The sequence below is a fragment of the Propithecus coquereli genome, unplaced genomic scaffold (genome assembly GCF_000956105.1).
Source record: "Propithecus coquereli isolate 6110/MARCELLA unplaced genomic scaffold, Pcoq_1.0 Scaffold167, whole genome shotgun sequence".
NCBI lineage: Eukaryota > Metazoa > Chordata > Mammalia > Primates > Indriidae > Propithecus > Propithecus coquereli.
This window is the reverse complement of record NW_012141302.1, coordinates 915993-939361: the sequence shown is the minus strand read 5'-3', so window position 1 is coordinate 939361 and position 23369 is coordinate 915993. Positions and strand designations below refer to the sequence as shown.

Sequence of the window (23369 nt, the reverse complement as noted above, 5' to 3'; positions counted from 1 at the left end):
CATGGCATTCTAGCCTGGGCAACACAGTGAGACTCTGTCTCAAAAAAATAAATAAATAAATAAAATAAACAGCTCAGGTTCAGCTTAGACTCAAGTTGCTTAAATGTTTGGATGTTTCAAAAATAGTAATGAACTGTACAAATGCTGTCCAAGAGGAAAATTGTAACCACTAAAAAAAATGCAGAATAGGTTTAGAATAAAAAGCAACCTGAAATTTTTCCTGAACAGATACAAATGTTTGGCTTATTACAGTATCAAAAGAAACAAATCAGGCAACCCAGTAGACCTACATTTATTAAAAGCCAACTTGGGTGCATTAAATTATGCTATTTATCTAGGGGAAATAAAACGAAAATATTCTAGAAAACACTGACCCTGAGTTCATCTGCACAGATTTTTTTCTAAACTTAGCTTTCTCTAATGACCTGAGATGGCCACTATTCATTACCAAATACTTGTTCATTTAATATTCAGAACTATTTCCAGCTGAGGGTTTTAAAAATTCAGTCTTAGAAGTCATTTTAGTATTAGTTTTGCGATTATAATTCTATTATAGCAACTGTGTTGATATCAAGAAATCAGAAACCAAATATATTTGTAGTAGAATGGGCCTATTTATGTGGCATAATTTCAGAAGATCAGGGAGTGCACACTCTCCCTGCAACTTAACACATCTTATTTAAAACGTATGTTTTCTGACAGCTTCCTGGTACTTGAAATTTCAAAATTACAACTAATTCCTTAAGGTTAAGATTTTTTATCTCTTAAAATGCAAAAACATCTCTATGAGTAATAACACATTGGGTTATCGGTAATTTATTCATGCCATTGAATGAATTTAACAGATCCTGTTCTATGAGCAGGTTTTTACCTGAGAAAAGACAGAGATCATAGTGACAGAGGGTTTCCCAGTCTGGGTCAGGGGAAGGTGTGGTTGCCCAAAGAATAGCAATTTTGCTTGCGAGCAGCCCCGTCTACTATCACCATCCCTGTACTCTGAATAGGGATGGTGACAGCTGTGTAAATGCCTATCTGATATTTTGGGCAAGTGAAGCAGAGATGACTTTCCTGATATTGAACATGTCACGGCTGGAGGTGGGAGGTGTACAGCTTCTATAAAAGCACGAGAGGGAACTGGGAACATTGTCAATCAATAACTCTAGCAAGTAGAAAGGCCCTAAAAGTTGAAGGTGGAATGATGTCTCCCTCCCAGGCTAGAGCCCCAAAGAGAAGGGCTGTCAGCATTAGACTGCTCACCAGGGTGCCATATTGGTGGCTCTGCCATCAGGACAGCTTTTCAGAAACTGTACCTGGAACTTAATTTGAAATCAGAAGACAATTTCTAAGTGATTTGTCCCTTTATAGCACTGTGAATTATTATTTTTTTTTTTTGCTCAGGTCTCTGAAAGAGCAAGCATCACTTCCCCACTCTGGATTTTCCCTTTCTCTAGGAAATTATCCCACTGAAGTAGGTAATATAGTGATAGAATCACTCTAATTACATTTTGCAAATAAAAGCAATGTGGCATGTTTTTTTCCCATTTCAGATTAATATTAATTTGGGGCTGTTAAAAATGAAAATTGGTTACTGAAAGAGTTACCTAGTGTTAGAGCCAGACAATGGAAATGTTTAATTTGATAAACATTTACTGAGCTCCCTGTATGTGCAAGCCACTGTGTTAAATGCTGTAAAAGGTCTGGCAAACCCTGTGATCCGGTAGCTTACCAGCAGGAGATATGATCTGGTAAGGTCCTGCTCAGCCCTAGGAATCTACGATCAGTGATGTTGCTATGTTACTCATCATGTAACAGGGAGTTGTAGTAGTGGGTGATTACATTGGAAAACACTCTATACTTTCAGTAGGATACTATCAATATTGGTTTGTTTGAATAGGTTTGAATTTTTTCATTCTACCATAGTGTTTTTATCCATGTAGAATTAGTATGATTTTTTTGAAACCCATCTTTAGCCCCAGCCCTTATTCTAAGTCACATTTCTATATTAGATTCTGTGTGACACAGAGATGCATGAACAGGGACAGGGTCAGCACAGACAGCCATGACATGAAGCACCACAGCACTGTAACTCAACGGAAACTGGAAAATGCGGTGGGAGCACACATATTTTCCATTTGTAAAACAATAGTTTTCTTTTGACATATTATTTTGTGTATGTCTTTAGGCTTTTAATTAGTCAACGGACTTACACCTAAAACTGGAAGGGACAGTGATACACAGTGTCCAGAGAGTAGACAGACGCTATTTTATGTCCTCAGCTGGAGTCTAAGGACCTTGAGTCCTATGATGGGCTTTTCACAGTGACTTGTAACACACTTCTCCTACCCAGACAGGACTCAGCAGAATTTTATTTGCAAGTAATTTTGAAAGAAAAATATTATCTGAACTTTATATAATTTTTTCTTTAGATAGTTGAATTTTTACTCCTTTTAAAGTCTTCCTTTAGATAGTTCAGTTTTAATCCTTTTAAAATCCTTTTAAGTGTTTTAAATTAATGTGAAAACTTTTGGGTAGTTAGTGTTTTAAATATATCATTCAGAGATGGAATAGTTACAGGAGATTGCAACCGTAAAAATAAATAAATAAACCTAAAGCATTCCCCAAAGGTGACTTCTGTTCTGAATTATCTAACATTAACATAAAACTTAAAACTTTACTATGGTAAGGGCAACAAGTTTTCTGAAGATAAAAAAAGAAATCAAAACAATCTGGAGAACATGAGTCAAGGGTTATTTAATCTTTTACTAAGTCAGTTAGGGTGTGATTTAGAGAGCAGTTGATTGTGCTAACGTGAGCATGCATCTAACAAAAAAGAGTTGCTGTCTAATCGTGCTTGCAATGGAACCAGTACACTGGCAGGTATCACAGTTAAGCCACGTGTAATGGGTTGAATTAAATACATTCTCTTATGTAAGTGTTATCAGTATATATTCAGCCTCAAGATGGGAAAAAGTAGGTATATCAATAGTTCCTCAATTTAGTTTTGCTTACTGAACTCAATTTAAATTGAAACTAGATAAATCAAAGATGTTCTCCGTAAGTGTCTCTCATTGTGAAGTTTGTGTAGAGCTTTATATTAGTTGGCATCTCAAAGAGTATGTTGGCTTGTATAGTCATGGAACCCAAAAAAAGAACCACCTACTGGCATGTGGCCAACCAGAGCTGGTTATTTAAAAACAAGATGTTACATACTTGGTGCTTGGAAACTTCCTTCACTTGTGGGTATAGCAATGTCTTTGGACACATTTTCTGTGTAAGGGGGGAATTGTCAGCATCTTGAGGGGCGAAAAAATTTCCACTTGGTACCAGAGTCTTAAGGACACCCTGATATCAAGTGGAATCATGATCAGAGGCACATCAATAGGCAAGTATTTCAGGCTGGCTCCTTTGTGGAATTTTGTACAGGCATCTTCGAAGTTGATTGTACACTCCTGAATCCTCAAGTTTTTGTAACGCTTTTTGTTAAAGACAGTAACGTAGTCAAATTGGCCTGAAAATTCTGGAGAAAGTTTACAAAGTTTACAAAGTTTACAAAGGCTAGTCACCTGGCAATTTTATGAAAGAACTAAATCGTTATGATAGCTGCATAAAAACAAATATTTTTAATGATTACTGAAGGTATAGCTGACACCTGTTTGGGAAGCAGAACAACTGGAGAAAAGAAAAGGTAAAATGATCCCTTTGTGCAGAAAGCAGCTCACCGAAGTAGATCCTGTCACCAGCATGAACATGGAGACAAATGTCCTCCGGCCTGCTCTGTGTGGATCCATCAGGCCTGGAAATGTGACGCAGCACTAGTTCCAGGACAGAGGACACTTCATTGCTTACGTCACAGGCAGTGGCCTCCCGGCAAGCCTGCAAATGTTCTGACTTTATATTTGTCCCTGTTTCACCAAGAGTTAACCATGTTGACAGGATTGATTGCTTAAAAACAAAAGATACCAATCTATTAATGATGCTTTCATCTGTTTCATTTAAAATATTTAAGGAACTTGAGGATTAAAGGACATTATCTTCATTCTAGTTAGCAAATATGTATGTGAAAGCAATCTGATTTACAAATGTACCAGGTTTCATAAAATTCCTGTCTTATTTTAAACAATCTGAAAAGATGAGCCACTGCAGAACCAAAGACCCAAACCTTGTGTTTTGATTATCAGGAAGGTAAGAGATGGATGAATTACTGTAGTGTTCTTAAGGGGAGAGAACAAAAATAGGTCTAGAGTAGATAGGCATTTTATTGACTCACGTATTCTTAAGCAAAGGCTTTATCCAAAATTCCTAATGCCTTCCTGAAAAACCAGTGGACCCATGTAAGCACATTTCTTTCTAGGTTTCCTAGGAAGGATACTTATAATAATGGCTGTGTGTTGCAAATTAAACTTGGAGGGAAAAACAGTCATGGCAAAAATTTATTTTCGTGATTATTTACTTGATGAGTGCTACTTTATTAAATGCTTATCACCAACTTGCCCTTGCAACGGAAATTCTATACTTAAGTATAATATCAGTATCACAGAACAACTTACAATCTTATTTGTCTGTTCCTCAAGAATGCCTGTGTTCTAATGTAAATTATTTTACTAACTGTATGACTTTAGGCAAGTCAACTTTTGCTCAGTTTTCTTAATCAATAAAATGGGGTTGTCCGTGATAAACTGTGATTCTAAATAGGAAGTTCTGTGGTTCTAGGAATAGATATAATTCAGGAGAAAATTGGGCTCTATGGAAGGTTTTTGAGTCCTGATAGGATGAAAGTCTATCTTTTCAGTACTATTAAATAGTTACATTGACTCTGCAATGATTCTGAGCAATTAGTTAAACTCCTTATTGGGAAGAGCTGGAAGAACAGTTTTTGTTCCACACAGGTTAGACAATTTAACCCATCTCTGAGTAAAAGCATTACTGTCCCCTTCAGTTAAGTTTTCTTTTTAAATAAATAATTTAATCTTAACTCACAACTGTACACATCCTTGCTTAGGACACATCTAATGCGTAAAGTAATGCCAGCCTTTATCTGGGTAAGTCCTCTATTCTTTTAGATACAAAGCCCTGGCAAGGAAATAAGATCCATTAGGAGATATTCATGTGACAGAACCAAAGAAAAGCTCTTTGTATTACTACAACAGGCAAAGGCAACTAGGCGCTCAGGCTGAGACATCAGATATGTAAATGAGGCCACTGCCAGATTCTATCGATTGAGTCAACCCAGCCTGTGCTGGCTGAGTGTACTGACAACGCAGCTGGGGATTATCTGAGGACATCTCACCTCCTTTCCATGGCTTTGCACTTTATATTTCATTTCCGTCAGTATCAGGAGGGGCCCAGGAAGGAGATGAAACTCAAATCGACCATTTTGTCTCCCTAACAACTTAGATGAATTGCTTAGTTGAGGGTTTGAAATTGTTGGCTTTAACTGTGGTTTGGAATTATTTATACATATTAGCCATCTATTTGTTCTCCCTATAACTACTAATAATTGAAAATTGACTGCAGAAAATAGAATAAAAGTATTCTTCTAAATACAATGGAAGCTGTTTTCATAGAGAAGATCAGATGCTGTTCTGAGAAAATTTCACATGAACAATGATTTTAGTTTCTGAGAATATTATTGATGAGATATTTTAGGATACAATTTGGAACTTTTATTACTAAAGGATTTCAGGTTATCCATTGAGGAATCTCACAGAGAAGTTCCTTTGTTTTGCAGTTAAATCACACTAGATTATGTCTTTATGAAGTGATCTATTAGTCAATGGGAAAAACAGAAACTTCTTATACTATGGGGTAAGCAAATATTTACTTGGGGGCTTTTGAAGAGAGCTTGAATTATAAGGTTTGTAGTATGTTTTGACCCTGAATTTATTTTGCCTCAAGTAAGTATGTAATAAAATTTTAACACTTATTTTCTGATGTTTGAATATTATATTTTTACAGGAGTAATCCTGTTATAAGCTTTGTGCTTATTTTTCAGTACTTAATTTAAAAGGGAATTCAGAGCATGTAAAATTGTAGAGAAATGGAGATGCCTAGAAAAAAGATGGAGTCGAGAAACTTAGAGACAAAAAGAGATTAGAATTCAAAAAGACAGTTGCAAGTTTGAGAAGTGATCAGTAATAAAAAAATTTTTTATTGTGCATACATATGTTGGAGAAGAAATAAGGCTCACAGAAGTAAAATAGGAAAAAGGTGATTATATATAAATGGATGGATGATTCTGCAGTACAAAGGTGAATAAGACTGAGTCCCTGCTCTACTGGAGTTACAATTTACTGGGGAAGTGAGAAGGTGGAAGATAATATAGGTAAATCATAAACTACAATTTAAGACAGAAAATAAGAAATGCAATGAACAGAATAAAAAGTTAGAATGTTCTGGGAATTTGGGAAGTGAAAGGGAGAGAGAAGGGGAAATCAGGAAACCAATAGAGGAGAAGGCATTGAAGTGAGCTTCGAGGCCTGGTAGGATTTTGACTGGGGGAGGTAGCTTAAGAAGCCTTCCCTAATGGAAGGAAATGTGTGGAAGGAGGGACATGTAGGGTGCATTTAGGGACATATAATTCATCCAAGTCAATGGGGACCCAGGAGGACTGGAACACGATGGAGGCAATGGCTGTTGAGGCAGATGGGCAGGAGCATGGGGAGACGTGAACTCTAGGTTAGAGCAATAATCCCCTTTAGTAAGCAAGGGGGGAAATGGCGAAGGCAGGCATTAACTAGTGCCGTGGTTTTGGAAGATGATTCTGGAAGTAGTATTTAGAAAGGAGTGAGATGGGAAGGACCAGAACCTGCCAGTGGCTGAGTGGAACTTTGAACCCTCCTCTGAGCGCTGCAGAGGGAATTTTGTGAGCATTTGGAGAAGATAGAAACTACTTCATTTTTCGGTGAGGTCAGGGTAAGGCAGAGGCACAGAGGATGAAATGGAACAGAAAATATTTTGAAAGGTGACATTTGGCAGCCCCTGGAGGGATAAAGAACCCTCTTCTGGTTCTCATTGCTGTTGTACTGTATTGCTATACCATTCGCCTTGATGGTGCACTTGTCTTTGGGGTAAGGGGGTAGAATCAGAGGTGTTTATGAATATGACCTGGGACTTAAAGAATTGCATTTATTCAACAGCTATTTATTTGGCACCCACTGTGTGCCAAACATGTAACTGGAGCAATCATGAAGAAGGTGACTCTGGCCTCAGTGCTGGAATGGAGGGGGGTTGGAACAGAGATTGTCCTTCCCTCTCCCACGTCTTGTGGTTGAGACATAGCTCCCTGTTACTGGGAGTGTCGTGTGGGTCTGTCTATATGTCATAGTCCCAATGAGCCAGTTTAAGGGTTTCTCACAACCACCTTTTTTTGATGTTTATTTTGTGACAGATGATTCAAGAGAGCCGGTTTCTCATAGAAATGGCAGACGCAGTCCAGGAAAAAATTGTACAGTGTCAGAAAGCAGGTAATTGTTTTCTGTTCTTTTGTGGGCTTTTTTTTCTATTTTTTTTTAGAAACCATGATAATTCTTGGCAGATTTTTTAAAAGCTTTCTGTTCTTTCTCTTAAAATTAAAATATTTTATAGCATTGTTTAACTGAAGTTATACTTAAGTCTTTATTTAGTACGGAAGAAATCTAAGTGATAATAGGTGGATTTTATATGTGTATATGGGGTTGCGAGTGGTGTCGAAAGATGTCTAGAGGGCTGAGGGTTTCTGAATCTACTTTCGTGGTTTGGGACACTATCAAAAGCTTTTACTGCTGGTAGGGAAGCTATGGTTCCACATGGCCCCTTAAAACCCACTTCATTTTTACAACATGAACCATAATCCTACTAATCTTCTAGGCTTTTGCCTCGTGTACTAGTCCTCATCTTAGGTTAGATACATTCTTTCTTTAAGGGTGGGATGAGTCACGTATCTGTGAGCACACTTCTGTTTCTGTGTATTCGCCTTCATCTCCTCCTGTGCTTTTGTCTCGTGGATGCACATGCTCCTCTATCCACACACACGGTGATGGTTATGATGAGGGAGGTGACAACAATGACAATTCCTTGATACATACGCATATGATACACTAAGCCCATCCACTGTCCTACTTAGTCCCCATGACAACTCAGCAAAGTAATCATCATTATATCCAGTTTTTGGATGAGGCACCTGAGATTCTGAGAGACTGAGTGAATTACCTGAGGGCCTATATCAACCCGTGGTAGAGCTGAGCTTTAAACCCAGAGCAGACTTTTAAATTGGTGCTCTTCACTTACTGACCGGCAGGCTTAGATATTTCAGCCAACAGGAAGCACAGAAATAATAATACCAGGTACTTAAGGATGCCAGGCACTGCTCTGAGAGCTTTATATGTATTGACGCATTTAATCTTCACTTAACTCCCATGAGGAAACCCTCTTGTTACCACCATTTCACCAGTGAGGAAACTAAAGCCCGGAGAGTTTTAGGGACTTGCTCGGGCTCACATGGCCAGTGAGTGGTGGAGCCAGGATGCAAGCCTGGGCTCGCCAGTCCTGCTTGTTCCCATGTACTATGTTTGTGAAGTTAGTACCAGGAAAGTTAATGCCGTTTTAGGCTGCCTCAATAACCGTCCAATAACTAGAACCAGGAGAAGGGTGGTAAATTCCCACCTTGTGTGGGCTGCTTCAAGCCCACTTTGAGTACGGTGTTCACACTTACATGCACATTCCCACACTGCTCAGCTCCAGGAAGCTGGGCAATGCAGTGGCCCTGCCTGGGTGCTGTCCTTAAAGTAGAGTCATTAGTAAGCCGAAACCTGTTAGAATGTTAAATCTGGAGATGAGGAGACTCAAGGAGGTTTTACCCAATATCTTTCTTTAAATATCTAAAAGCCCACTGTGGAAAATAGATTAGACCTTGTTGGTGTGTGTCCAGCTAGTACAAAGGGCTAGAAGCTCCAGGGAAGGAGATTTTGGCTCGGTATCAGTGGAGCTTTCCAAAGATGGAATGAGCTGTTCATAAGAGAATGTGATTTTCATCCCTGAGGTGCTAAGACAAAGGCTGAAGAAACAGTTGATGGTTTTTATAGTATTCAAGCTTGGGCGAATGGTTGGCCTAAGGCTTTAAGGTCATTCCCAAATCTGAAGCACTTGAGTTTTTCCAGGAATGCTATTTTTTAAAAAGCCTTTTTTTTTTTAAGTCAATATTACTAATTACTGATTGTGACTATGTGGGCCCCAGGGCCTCCTGTTAAGCCACAGGGGTGGTTCACAAAGAAGAGTAAGACATGTGCACCCCTCACTTCACACCAGTTCATACAAAAATCAGGACAAGGACAAACAAGTGGATATAACCTTTTGGAAGAATTTACTTCTTTAATTCTCATGTCTTTATCTACAGCTTCTGGCTGTTTAAAATGTAATTTAGCCTAATGCATTCATTATTGTTAGTTTGCCCCTAAGGACAGCTGTTTGGTGGTATGAGCGGAATGACGGGAGAATTCACTTTAGGGATTTAGGAATTATGAGAGGACAGGAATGTGAAATTATATTTTACTGATAATATTTTCATAATAAAACCTTTTTTTTCTTAAATTTATATGAAGATTTTTTATGCATTCTTTTTTTAAAGGGATGGAGTTCCATGAAGAGCTTCATAATCTGGGGGCGAAAGAAGGCTTGAAAGGAAGAAAACTCAACAAGGCGACTGAGAGCTTTGCTTGGAACATTACAGTATTGAAGGTAGAAAAAACGCCAGCTGCTCTTTGCCTGTATTCTTCTCTTCCTTGTCTCCCCAACGTGTAGACAAGCATCCCTGGTTAAATATGGGGATTTGGCTTTTTAAATAATGTGTGGCTTGGTCATCAGGTTCCTGCTCTAAGAAATGGGGCAATGCATACTGGGATTGACACGCTTTTTCCCTTAATAGGGCAATGAAGTTTGTGGGGGAGGCAGGGGATGGCCCACGTGTGAGACCTAATTCCATTGTCTGGTGTTTGTGCGTGTGTGTTTTCACTCACACGAACACTTCTACTCAAGTCAATATGGCTGTTCTTGTTTGTGGAGAGAATCATGCCAAATGTTGCTGGGGAAGGTTCCAACACAAGCGATTTGGAAGAGACTTGCACTACAGAATATCAAGGGCCATTTCGGATTTTTATTTTAAGAACAGTCCCTATAAATACATTTCTTTTTGCAAATAGCTTTGGAAGTCAGTTTCTTGAGATTACAATTTGCTCTCTGCTGCAAATTAATTTTAGGATTTTGAAGTAAAAATGCCACTTTTTATATTTTCTTACATGAAAGGAGAGAATAATTTATTCTTGACAGTGTGTTGGAAGAAAAATAGCCACAAACAAGATTAATAATTGCTGGCATTTAAATAACACTTATTATGTGCCAGGCGCTGTTTTACCAGGTTTATATGAATTAACAATTGTGACAACCAGGTACTGTTGTTTACAGGTGGGAGAACAGAGGCGTTGAAAGCTTACTTAGATTCCCCAGGGTCACTCAGCTAGTAAATAGTAGAGGTGGAGTTTGAACACAGGCAGTCTGGCTCTAGAGCCTGGGTTTTTAACATGCTCTGCAGAGATGTTGCATATGTTTATGTGAAAGTGCTAGGTAAACTTTAAGACATTACAAATGTCTATTAAAAATTTAGTCCAGAGGTATTCGTTAAGCCTCTACTATGTACTGGGCTCTGTAATAGACATTGGGGATGCATGGAGAACAAAAGAGATACAGACCCTGACCTTACAAAGTTAACAGTCTGAAGGTGGGGTTGGGGGAGAAGGAGGAGTGGATGGAGGAAGATGAGGCATCATTTGCTTAAGGGTGGGGATGAGATTAGCACCTAGAGTATAAGGTGGCAGCGTGAACCCTAATGCAGACACTTTCTGTTCAGCAGATATCTATGTGCGCTTGTCAATGTGCCAATCACTGAGAAAAGTGCGAGGGACAGATATCAAGAATGTTACCCGGGCTTCCAGGGCAAGTCTATGAGGGGAGACAGACATGTAACCGATAATGACCATTGATTATTTAGTACTTAATATGTGACCAGCACTTGAGGCTAGGTACTTTAGAAACCTTTCTCCTTTCTTCCTACAACAGCACGTGCTCACCCTGATATGACTCTCTCAATTCACAGATGAGGGAATTGAGGGAGATTAAAATTCTTGCCGGGAGTCACACAGCTAGTAAATGACAGAGCTGATATTTTAAACTGATGCTGGTGGTTCTAACCACTACCCTGTCCTGCCTCCTGTAAACTTCAATCCATGTGGCTGAGTCCCATTGAGTCCAGGCAGCCTAGTGCAAGTATACAAGCTCTCTGTGCAGATTGCCTGATAGTAGCGAGACGTTAGCCAGGTTACATAATCTCCCTGAGGGTGGTAATAATACCCACATCCTGGCTTTTGTGAGAATTAAATGAGATAATACATGCAAAAGATCTAAGTCACAGTGCATGAAACTAAACAGTATATATGTGAGCTACCACTTTTTGTTTGTTTGCCAGGTAAGGATGACCACTGGAGGAACAAGGGTTTTGTTGTTATTTTTGTTTGTTTCTTTGTTAACTTCTGATTTAAGCCCACTCAGTGTTTTCTGAGGTTTGTTTCTGTGTTTGTTTGGTTTAGTGACAGAACCTGATTGTCAAATGTGGCTGAGCAAATGCTGTTCAAATTATTCTACGACAAAGCTTTTAGAACAGAATCGACCTTCTATTATTACAGCTCATGTACTAGCTGCTGGTATTTCAGCTTGAGCACTAGGAACTTAAACAAGAGTGGTGGACTTTTCCAGACTTCCAATAACGCCTTTCTCTCCCCCATTGCGTTTGGTGGGCCTATTAATCAGGTATCTTTTCCCCAAGAGCTGGATAGATGACCCCCTTGGCATTTGGATTATTAGTTGAGAGACAGAGACTGGGCTCTCTGGGAGACTTTTTACGCCAATGGCGCTGATAAGAGATGTCTTCATCTATAAGAATCTTCCTTTAGTTCTTGTATCTTAGATCTGGAACACTTAGCTCCTACTTGGTTCTCCAGTCTTGCTGTTGATTTTCAGAGCTCCTCAAAATCTCTCAATAAATGCCTCTGCCCCGTAAGTTCATTATAGTCAATTTACCTCGGGTACAATTGGTCGAATTAGTAATAACCACGCTGCTAAGACATACTCACTGAATTAATAGGATATGGTAGGGTTCACCTATTAAATTATGCATGCCTACTGAAAAAATTTTTTTATACATGATTTAGACAAGTATTCCTCACTATGTGGGAGGAGGGAGTGAGAATCAAACAATACTGGTCAAATATGTGGATTCACGTTTATAAAAATATTAATTCCAGTGTAATTTCAAACAAGTAAAAGAGGAGCTGGAAAGAATGAGAAATGTGGCCTTAGCAAAATGGTGGGTTGGCAGCAGGGAGTGGTAGAAACAGGCATTGGCTTTAGAGACAATTGAGCTGAGACTACAAACTAAATTCTTTAGTTTGTCTTTTCTGCAGTTCAGTATTACATTGATCTGATATTAAAAATGACAGAGAAGAGGGAGAAAAATCTTCAAAGATGAATAGCTCTACAATATAATGAATATGAATTATAATTACAGTGCCCCCATTTTTCCAGAGGTCTTAGGTCTTTTTCCTTAGAATCTAGCAAGGAGAAATTAAGATGGTCTCGGAGCTCCCATACCTGTGTTTTTCTTTAATTCATGGTCTACTATCATACGTGTGTCCAGAGTAGGGACTTGCTGAGCACATCTTTTGCATTTCCCCACACTTTTGCTGTATGTCTGCATCCAACTGTGACAGTCATTTTCCTCTCTATTTCATCCTTTTTCACTGTTGTACACAAAATTGATCTCCTTCAGTAGCCACCGTGTTTTTTGGGATGATATGATGATGAATGTCTCCGTGACTCAGTCCTCAGTACCTTTTCAATACAATCATTGGACCAAGATAACTCTCACATACTAATAATCCCTTCCCTCTGTCTTTTCTCCTAGATGTCCTTCAAATATGAGTTTTGTGTTTTAGTACATTTTTACTGCCATAACAAAATACTTGGTAATTTATAAACAACAGAAATTTATTTCTCACAGAAATTTATTTCTGGAGGCTGGGAAGTCCACTATCAAGGTAAGGGCAGGTTTGGTGTCTGGCGAGGGCCTGGTCCCTGCTTCCAAGATGGCACCTTGTTGCTGTGAGGGGAGGAACATGGTGTCCTCACGTGGCAGAGGGATGGAAGGGCAAAAGAGGGCACGAGGGCCTAGATAGTTCCTTCCAGCCCTTTGATAAGGCACTAATCCCATCCATGAGACAGCCCACATGGCCTAATCACCTCCTAAAGGCCCCAGCTCTTGATACTGTTGCATTGGGGATTAAGTTCGAACATGAACTTTGAATAACCACACCAGGCTCTGCTAGAAGTCCAGTGCACTACCCATTGTGCCACAGAGCCGGCTCCAACATGAATTTTGGAGAGGACACAAACATTCAAACCATAGCAGTTTGGTTGTTAACATAATATTAAAATCTCATCATGGGAATTTTTCTTGTTCTTTAAGGCTTCTGGAAAGAGATACTACAACTTCACTTACATAGCCAACGTATTATATAGTAAATTGTTATTAATTTGGGGGAATGTTTCACTCATGAGAATTTTGTATATTTCTTGGGAGTGAGCTACGAATTCATGCTATATCACTGATAAAAACACTGTTTACTTTGAATTGGAATTCATTTGAAATCTTGGACTCCATCCAGAGTGATTTGACTTTTTAAGTAGAAAAAGAACTTCCTTATAAGGTTGTCACATCTATAAAACTGAAATTAGAAAGAACCCAAGAGTAGCATTTTAGTGAGTCTTCCCAATGTATATATTTCTAACTTGGCCCGTTGGCTATTTTAAGGAACTAAATTTCATTATCTTTACATTTTTAAACGTTTTATGAGAAAATCAGTTTTAGAAGGCTGGAGAGGTATCAAGTAGAGATATATAAAAAATAATATTGAAGGAATACAATTAGTAAACATTTTATTACAAAGGAAAAGCCATGAAGTAGGTGATCACTAGAGCTTAAAGAAAAAATGAAAGGGTTAAGAAGTGGTTGCCTTCTTGTTCATGAATTTCATTGATTTCTAGTTGAATGACATACAGTAAATGAAAGATGAATAAAACTATTACTTCTTCAATGGTTACTCCTATTACATATGTATTTATGCTTTCCCTGGATAGATTTCCAGCTTATAACTTAATGTATTCCAGTGTGTGCCATAAAACTGGGCTGCTTTTATAGATTTATGTTTAGTAGATATGACTATTCTTTTTCCATCTAACTTTTTTGCTTTTTATCACTACTTAAGCCTTTGCTTCTTTTGCTTTTAAACTAACCACATTTTCATTTTCCTTGGGAAGAGCAAAGGCTGAAGCTTCTCACTTCTCCTTCATGGGTTCTTGTGTTTCTAACCCAGGCAGATTCCCTCACTGAATCCCCAAATTTCAGGCCCTCGCAGCTCTGAGGAATCTTGCCACATAAGGGAGGTTACAAGGATGTCAGTGTAGTAATATGCTTCCTAATGGAGCCTGAAAACACATTTGAAGTCTCTGTTCATTGTTGAGAGACAAGAGAAAAGGGAGACAAGATGAAGAGCTCATAGGAAAAGAAGTACGAGGTGAGGCATCCATCTCTGAAAGACTAAATGAGAGTGAGAATGGGGCTGCCCTCGACTGACTGGCAGTAGATATTTTAAATCATTCTGAGAAACTGGGGAGGCAGTTAGTGGAGAGGATGAAACCAGGCTCTTCTGGCAACCATGGTGACCATGCCCTGGGGGCTGCCATGAGGGTATGGGACCATCCATGCTATCCATTGGGAATTTTTCTGTGGTGTCTCTGGTAGCTGCTAGCCTTTGATGCAGTAGAAGCTGGAGAGAGGCTAGGTTTCCTCCTGAGTCAACTTATTCAGAAAAAACAGGTATTTATGAAGTCTAGAAACAGACTCCCAAACAATGACAACAATTCATTAAAAATAAACTGGTCTTTCTTTCTTTTTTTTTTTGAGATGGAGTTTCATTCTATTGCCCAGGCTGGAATTCAGTGGCGTGATCAGAGTTCACTGTAGCCTTGAATATCTGGGCTCAAGCAATCCTCCTGCCTCAGCCTCCCAAGCAGCTGGGACTATAGCTGTGTGCCACCACACCCAGCTAATTGTTAAAATTTTTTGTAAAGTTGAAGTGTCTCAACTTCATCGGTTCTCAATGGTTACTCAGGCTGGTCTCAAACTCCTGGCCTCAAGCAATCTTCCTGCCTTGGCCTCCCAAAGTGCTGGGATTATAGGTGTGAGCCATCACGCCTGGCTGCTTCTTAATAGTGATACTACTATCCATTATTGAGAAACACAAAGCAAATTGACTAAGAGTATAGACTGTGCAGCCAGATACTTCCTAATTGTGTGCCCTTGGGAAAATTTCCTTTTGTCTCTATGCTTCTGAACCAATTGGGATACCCTAGGTTGTGTTTTGGTAACAAAAATCTGAAAATTTCAGTGGCTTAAAACAATGGCTTATTTCTTGGTTACTACTGCATGTCCGTCACAAGTCAGTCATGGTCTCTCAGGAACTGAGGCTAATGGGGACTCCATCTCAATGAATACCTCTACAATCCTAGAGGTAGTAAAGCACAAATTGGCTTTAAAAGCTTCTGCACCATAGTGTCACATGTCCCTTCCACTCACATGTGACTGGCCAAAGCAAGTCCAATGATCAAGTCTGATTTCAGTGGAGTAGGACAAATGGAAACCTCCTTAAGGAAGGAGAGCAGACATTGGTGAATATACTCTAACAGTGACAGGTTCTTCAACTATCCCCACCTCATATGGTTATAGTGAAGACTAAATGAGTTCATATATATAAAGTGGTGTCTGACATATATTATACAAAGTTCTACATTATCAAGATATTTATAGAGCATAATCATAATAGTTTGTATTAACTGAGTGTTTTCTATGTGTCAAGCATTATACCAAGTGCTTTATATTTCTTATCTTAATCCAAGGGAGTGAGTGTCCTGTCCAGCCAGCATGAGTATTCCAATCACCTTAAAAGTATATTCCTAGAGTACAGAAAAGTATACTAAGAGAGTATAGGTTGAGAGCACCAATTACTCCTGCTCTGACACTATATTTACCAAGCAACTCTCTGTTCTCAACCTGGTTTCCCAAGTATTCTTTTCTAGTGAAAATAGAAAGGGTTGACCAAATGACATAACTAGTCCCCTCTGTCTGGTAGTCACATTTCTCTTTGTATGTGAATCAGTTAACTTTCTTTTTTATTGGTCCATCTCCTATGAGCTTGGTTAGCATGAATCAGCTCCCCAGGGCCTGATCACCCTGAGTGAATGGATACACTTGAGCCCTTGGACAGATACCACTGAGATCATGAAAGCAAAATAAAACAGCAACAAAAATACCAAAGCAGAGAGCCAGACCCTGGACCCCTGAGAACTCAGCCAGCCTCCTCTTGTTTCTCTCGGACGGCTTTGATGTTCTCTGGCTTTTAGTCCAGATGTTGCCAGCTACCACTTCTTGATGAGCCAGAGGAAGTTTAAGAGCTGTTCCTCTAGCAAAAACTTTTCCATAAAGGCCATACTCCTTTTCATACCCCGTCCTCACTCCCACTTCTCCACAACCACAGTTCTGCTGCTCAGCCCCCCAACCTGTCCTTTATCAACTGAGGTCTTAGACCAGAATCTAGTCTGTGTTTTCTCTAGGAAACATTAAAAAAATTCATTTTATTGTAAAATTTATTTTAAATTTTCTTGTCTGTTAAATGTTTAAAAAATAATGTTGGAATTTTGGCAAACATTTATGGTGTCAGTCATGGCGGAAATGTTTGGCGAATGCAACTGGGAGGGGCAAAATAGGGATGAAACTAAAACCGAGGGTCTGAGTCTAGTAGCAGCAGGTTTAGTCTCACTCAGACTTGCCCTAGACTCACCTGTGATCTTAGCCAGCTGCCTTACAATGCATGTCATTGATCACCAGGAAGAAGGTGGGTGGCAGGAAAGAGAGAATGAATGGATCACTTCTAAAAAAACAGCTTGAATTTCATGTGTCAGTATCATTATCTTTATATACAAAAGAAAATATCTTTAGGCCTTCTGAAATAAAAAGTATACATTTAGAAGGCATAACATTTATTCTCGGGGCTTTCTAAGTTAAGTTTGATATATTCATCCCTGGCCTTGGTGTTTGAAAGGTACTCCTAGACACATTTTTAGAACCTTGTTATCATTTGGCTTATTGGTGTAGGAGGACCCTTCTCTCCTACCTCAAGAAGTTGATTTAACTTAGTTCCACCTCACATTGATAAATAAGGAGGTGCAAAGAATATATGAGGCTTTTAATCCATAAATTAGCAAACAATAATATTAAAATGTTGTATTTTATTTTTGGTGAAACCAAATTCATCTATTCAACAAATACATCTATTAAGTCCTTCCTGGGTGCTAGGCATCGTGCTTGGGAATGTACCCATGAATAAAAACATGACCCCTCTGGTCTTGTGGAGCTGTCAGTCTAGTCGGGGAGGCAGTCATTTAACAATCACATATGAGTGTAAAATTTGTCATTGTGATGAGGGTCTTAAAGGAGAAGTCGCATGGCACTATGAGAATGTGCAATAGGATTTGACCTAATGGGAGGTCAGGGAAGTCTTCCAGGAGGAAGTACCAGTTCAGCAGAGAGTAAATATTTTAGCCTTTCATGGATTCTGAAACCCTGCCCTGTATCTTGATACTTGAGTGTGGTTGCCAAAACAATCTGAAAATAATGGTGAAAAGAAAACAAATCAAAATGAAGATGTGCTGAACCTCTGCATGGTCTGGGGAGTTCTAAAATTTCTGCCTTGTTCATTTAATTACCACTCATTAACATCATAGCTAATTTATTAAATCAAATCTGGCCATGAGTCATATTGTTAATTACAAGCGAATTTAATCACCCACCTTCTAAAAAAATAATCTATGGCAACGTTTTATGTCCATGTGTATCCATAAAATTCATTTGACAGCTTATAGTTGCAGAGGAGAACATTATAAGGTTGGTTTTTCAGAGATTTTTACAAATTAAAGCTGAAAAGATGCAGAGAGAGAAAGAGATATAATATAAAATATTAGTGTTAGGGTTAGAAAAAAATGGTAAATTTGTTTTAAAAGTATACTTAATGCATCTATAATAATAAAGCCACAAGTTTAAAACTTTATTTCAAACAATTTTTATCCAACAATATAGGACAGTTCAAATAGAATGTTAATGCTTCCTACTAATAAGCAGGCTGGTTATGTGGTGTCCAGATTTCTGCCTTGGGTGGCAGCATCCCAGCTGTGCTGCCCAGGAGTTTAGTAGAGATAAAAGCCAGGATGTTGACATGATTATGGAAGCACATACCACTTTACCTTATCTCCAGTAGAACTAAATTTAGTGTCTCTCGGAGGTACATTTTTTTTCAGATGAAAGCTGCATTTTATAATGATTCTGAATAATTCAAAAGTGGCAGGATTCTAACGAATAGATGCATCATAGACCAGAGAGGACTTGGCTCCAATATGCGAAGTATTGAAGGTCTTACTTTTCTTGAAGGAAAATTTTCTTTGGAGAAAATTTGTTTTTTTTTTTACACACAGACTCTTAGTATAAGGCTAGTTTTAGCTAAGGTGAGTTTGATGTCTTAACTGTTAACTGTTTTCTACAGTGATACAAGAGGAAAGAAAACACTAATAAAATTATTTCATTCTAGTTTCTTATAACCCTTTTAGGTTTTACAGACACAAGCTCCTCTTCTACTCCACAAAGAAAAAAATAGGACACATCTATCTAATTTTCTTATTATTAACCCAAATCGGAGCAAAGTGAGCTTACTTCTCTGAATGTATATGTACGTACACACACACACACACACACACACATATACATTGTCAAATAAAACCAAATCTGGATTTAGATAAAGAGGGAATCTATTTGAAAGAATTATTGCAATAAGGGGTCTCCTATAACGGGGAGAATGCTCCAACCATAAGTTCCATAAGCTCATGAAAGATCAGGCAGAAAGGATTTTTCTTGTATAGGGAGGGGCAAAACGGTTAGGGAGACCACATGTGGGGGAGTGATCTCACAGTTGATCCTGCAGATAGGGAAGGTCTTCCCTTGGAGTCAGCCCTTTCTTGGTAGAGGCCGTCAAGGAGGGGCTGTGTGCTGGCTCAGGCTGAGGGTGGGTGAATGTTCGAGGACCTAAGGGGAAGAGAGAAGCTTAATTAAAGTTTGACCAAGTCAAGATAGCAGGTACTTTGTCCAGATTGGTTGGTGGATACAAACAGTCCAGCTAATCACCTGTGAGACAGGAAAGGGAATTTGGAGGGTCTGTGTCTGGCCTTGTCATAGGTAAACAAGGGGGTCATCCAAGAATCTTAGCTAAGTCCTCTGGGGAAGGGGGGTTCCTTGCAGTAAGGTGTTTCCCACAACACAAAAGGATGGAGGGATTTCTTAACTGTTCCTGTTTTCCAGGAACACAGGGCTCAGGTAAAGTTTAACATTGTCAGCATATGCACATATATAAAATATATATATATAAGATGTTATATGTGTGTATATGTATATGGATCTACATATATGTAAATATAAATATCTGAAGGATAATTTAGGTTAAGAATAATGAAATTAGATGTTACTCTTTTAAAGTCATATTGAGAAGATCAATTGCTGCCTATTATGACAGCAAGAAAATTCCCCTCAATTCAGAAGTGATTATTTTCCAATTTAATTGGATTTTTCTTATTTTAAGTAGATCCAATGTGCTCAAGTATACATCATATATGAAATTACATATTCACAGTAACAGGTCACGGGATAAAGCTTTTCTTCCACTTATTTCCTACTTCTTATAAAATAATTTTGTATTATTAATCACTCTCCATTTATTATTGATACTTTAAGCATTTGTGGTAAGTGAAGATACCTATCTACCAAATCAGAATAATTAGGAACTGAATTTTCCCTTTAAGGAAAAATTTATGGCTTTATGAGAAGATTAATTATAGATACTTTGAAAAAGAAATCCCTTTGGAGTTTTAAAAATAAGTTCAGAGTCATGAAAAATTAACATAAAACTGTTCAGAAAGCTATTTGAGTAAGGCAAGAAACATGGATCATTATCATCATTGTCATTATAATAATCATATTAATGTTTTCAAAGAAGATAACTTCTGTAGGGAAAAGACTATCACAGAACCATGACTTAGAATTGAGTTTTAGACTTTTTCATCATCACATGATTTTATAGAAAGTTTATCAAGTCATTAGGTAGAAGTTTCAGGCTTTCAGAGACAAAGAAGAGTATAGAGATTTTTTCTAACTGAGGAAAATCCTTCGGGATGCAGTGAAATACAGTAACCCCTCATGAATGAGTTCCTAAATCTTCCAGGACAAAGCTATGTGTTCTAAAAAATAGCTAAAGTCTTTGAGCATTTATTTAAAAGATACTATTCTCAACGGACTTTTGAGTCAATTGTATTCAGGAATGGAAAGTTCTTAAATTGCTTTACAGTGTATTCCACGGAAAAAAAGATTGCAACCCAAATCTCTCAGAGGTATTCCTTAATCAACTAGAATATTCTGGATCTCTCAGTTGTCTGCTACTCAGCAGCTGACATCATGAAACAACTAGAATAAAATTGATTCATGGATCCTGTTGCCTAGGAATTATCAATTTCTTGGGCCAAAAAACAAACAAAAAAATTTCCTGATCAATTATGAACAAATATAGTCTCTTGAGCTTCTTTTCTTAAGCATGCCTTAAGAGATATATTTCTTATGTACATTTAAAATATACTGGATGCTCTAAAAATATAACCTGGGCTTCAGCAACACATTCTAATTGCTTTAGGTCAGAAATATGGGTCTGTTTCACTGTAATTTTCTGTTTTTCCAGGTTTAACTGGGCTTCACTTTTTTTTTAAAGCAAAAATATATAACGAGGGAAGGTTAAATGTTTTGGAATTATTCATGTTCTCTGGTAGTACATTATTGAATCAGTAGTTTATTCCTCCAACCACTTGGATGGGCACAATTTGAACACACGCTGAAACAGTGCTAAAGACACTTGAGAGCTACATAGTTTATTTGCTGGTGAAATCATGGCCGGTCGCACAGCAGTTCCTCATTGCCTTACCTTCCAGATGGTTCTCCACACTCACTACACATGTTGCAGGAAACAGGCTCTTATGTATTGTGGGTTTGATATCAGCTAAGAAACTGATATCTAAGACTGTTAAAAATGAAACTTGCGTGTAAATTCTTGTGTATGAAAAAGTATGTTTTAGTAGTAACTGTATCCTTGTATTAAATCTGAACAAGTGGGACTGAAGATCCTTAACAATGCATATTGTGTATCCTCTGTGTCAGCCCACAGAGACTTCATGTGTACTCTGAAACCAGAGAGGGAAAAAGCCAGCTACTTCCTTCCTGCTCTCCTTAACGTATAATGCATTTTAGCCTGGGAGAGGAAGAATGACATTGAAAGGAACAATTACATGTGTATATAGTGCGTGTGTGTGAGTTAGCACAGTCTCCTGTTTCTTATATTAAAAACCCATTTATTGACTCTACTCATTGTAAGCTCTGTAATAATACATGTAGATATGATAATAACAATAATAGAGGAATGAAATTTTCATTTGAGTGGTTATCTAAGTCTATTCTCAGTTGTTCTCATGAAAAACGTAAAAATATACAAGCAATATAATAATTACAAACACCATCAGGGTGGAAATTACAATTTTAAATTCTGGAAAATACATTTTTGGCTACTAAATCACAGTTATATCAATCAGACTGAATCGTTTCTGTCATCCTCTACTCAATAACTACCCCTTTAAAAATAATTGGGTTAATCTCAGGAAGTTCAGTTTTGTTCTAGAGATTCTTGTTTGGTTAGAGAGGGGGTGTGGAGCAGAACAAGTAGTAAAGGTATTACCATTGTCCTTGCTCTTGAAATAATGGCTCCTGGGAAGGGCAGATCCTTTGGCTCTCTCGTAAAGGATACTCAGGAAGAGTTTTCACTGGGATCTCTGAACGACAGCTGGCTTCGATAATTACCTGAGACTTGAGGAATTTCACTGAAGTTAAACATCAGTACAACCAAAATTATCTTCTTGGAGCTTTTGATCAGACATTTCTACACCACTGCCATTTCTTTTTTGCAGCACCAGTTTTAACAATCTAATCCCTGAATTGGCCAGAGCTGCTGTACACTGCTGTGTAAGTGGTGCATTGCACAACTGTAGGGGGTGCTATTTCCATTGACTCTATGTGAATGGCGCCTTCTGGATTTGTCACTTAGCTGCTATGATGTTGTCAGTCTAAGCATTTTTCTATCTCTAGCCTTCTGTTTCCCATGAAGTTTTGAGTGCCTTTAACTATTATTAATACTTATCTTAAGGGTAATTATTAGTTAATATAGTGAGCTTCCATATTAAAGTTTACATTTAGAAGAAATCTTCAGTGATTTCAAATTGATTCCTAGGCAGTGGTGTATCTTCTTGTGAACCCGTCATTTATTTGTATATGGAAGCACAGTAGAGAAGCCCAATAATCCAGAATATTATATACATCAGATGAGGAAAATTTCAATTGTAACTCAGGTAGATCTTAACTTTGATGGGTTGTGACAACCAACCGTAGTTGATTCAGTTTTTAACTTGACAGCACAAACTGTAGACATCGACAAACAATATCCAATCCTCTTTTCAATTTAATACAACCTTCTTGTGAGAGAAAATTTAATTAATTTTTTTTAATCTTCTGAAAAAATACTCTAAATTCATTTAGGAGAACTAAAAATGAGCAAACCTTTTTAATAGCCCAAGCAGACTTGAGTGAGAGAAATGCCTTGATGTTTGTCTGTCAGCCATAAGAAAAATTCCAAGCTCTTGGCCTGGATAGAAGGTCCTCTGTGATGGGGCCTTTGTTAGCTCTGTCCCTTCATATCTCATATTCGCAGATTCCCACAGTTCTGTTTCCTGGAAATATCAGGCAGTCTCAGGATGCCATGCCTTCACAGGTGCCGTTCCTGCCTCAGTCACCTGCCAGTTTTTCTTCCTCATGCAGATCCTTGGTGTGGTCTGTTGCCTTTCCAGGGAAGCCTCCCCACTCTTTTCTCTCATGCCTTCACCCCAATTCTTATCACATCCAGATAATCTCCTTTTTAGTGCCAGATCTGTAGCTTATAAACAATTTTATTCTAGTGCTCACCACCTTGACTCACTATATTGCAATCATTTGTCCCCATGTCTTTTTTTTTTTTTATGCTAAATCCAGCTCCTCTGGGGAAGGACTG

The 23369-nt window shown here is 38.3% G+C and overlaps 1 protein-coding gene across 1 annotated transcript in view; it reads left to right on the top strand.

Annotated features, from left to right (window-relative positions):
* Positions 1-23369, top strand: part of PLCL1 (phospholipase C-like 1) — a 341549-nt gene that overhangs the window by 295008 nt on the left and 23172 nt on the right. Inside the window, exons 4-5 of the mRNA XM_012641647.1 lie at positions 7388-7463; positions 9602-9711. Coding sequence (XP_012497101.1) covers positions 7388-7463; positions 9602-9711 — 186 coding nt within the window. The remainder of the gene's footprint in view (positions 1-7387; positions 7464-9601; positions 9712-23369) is intronic.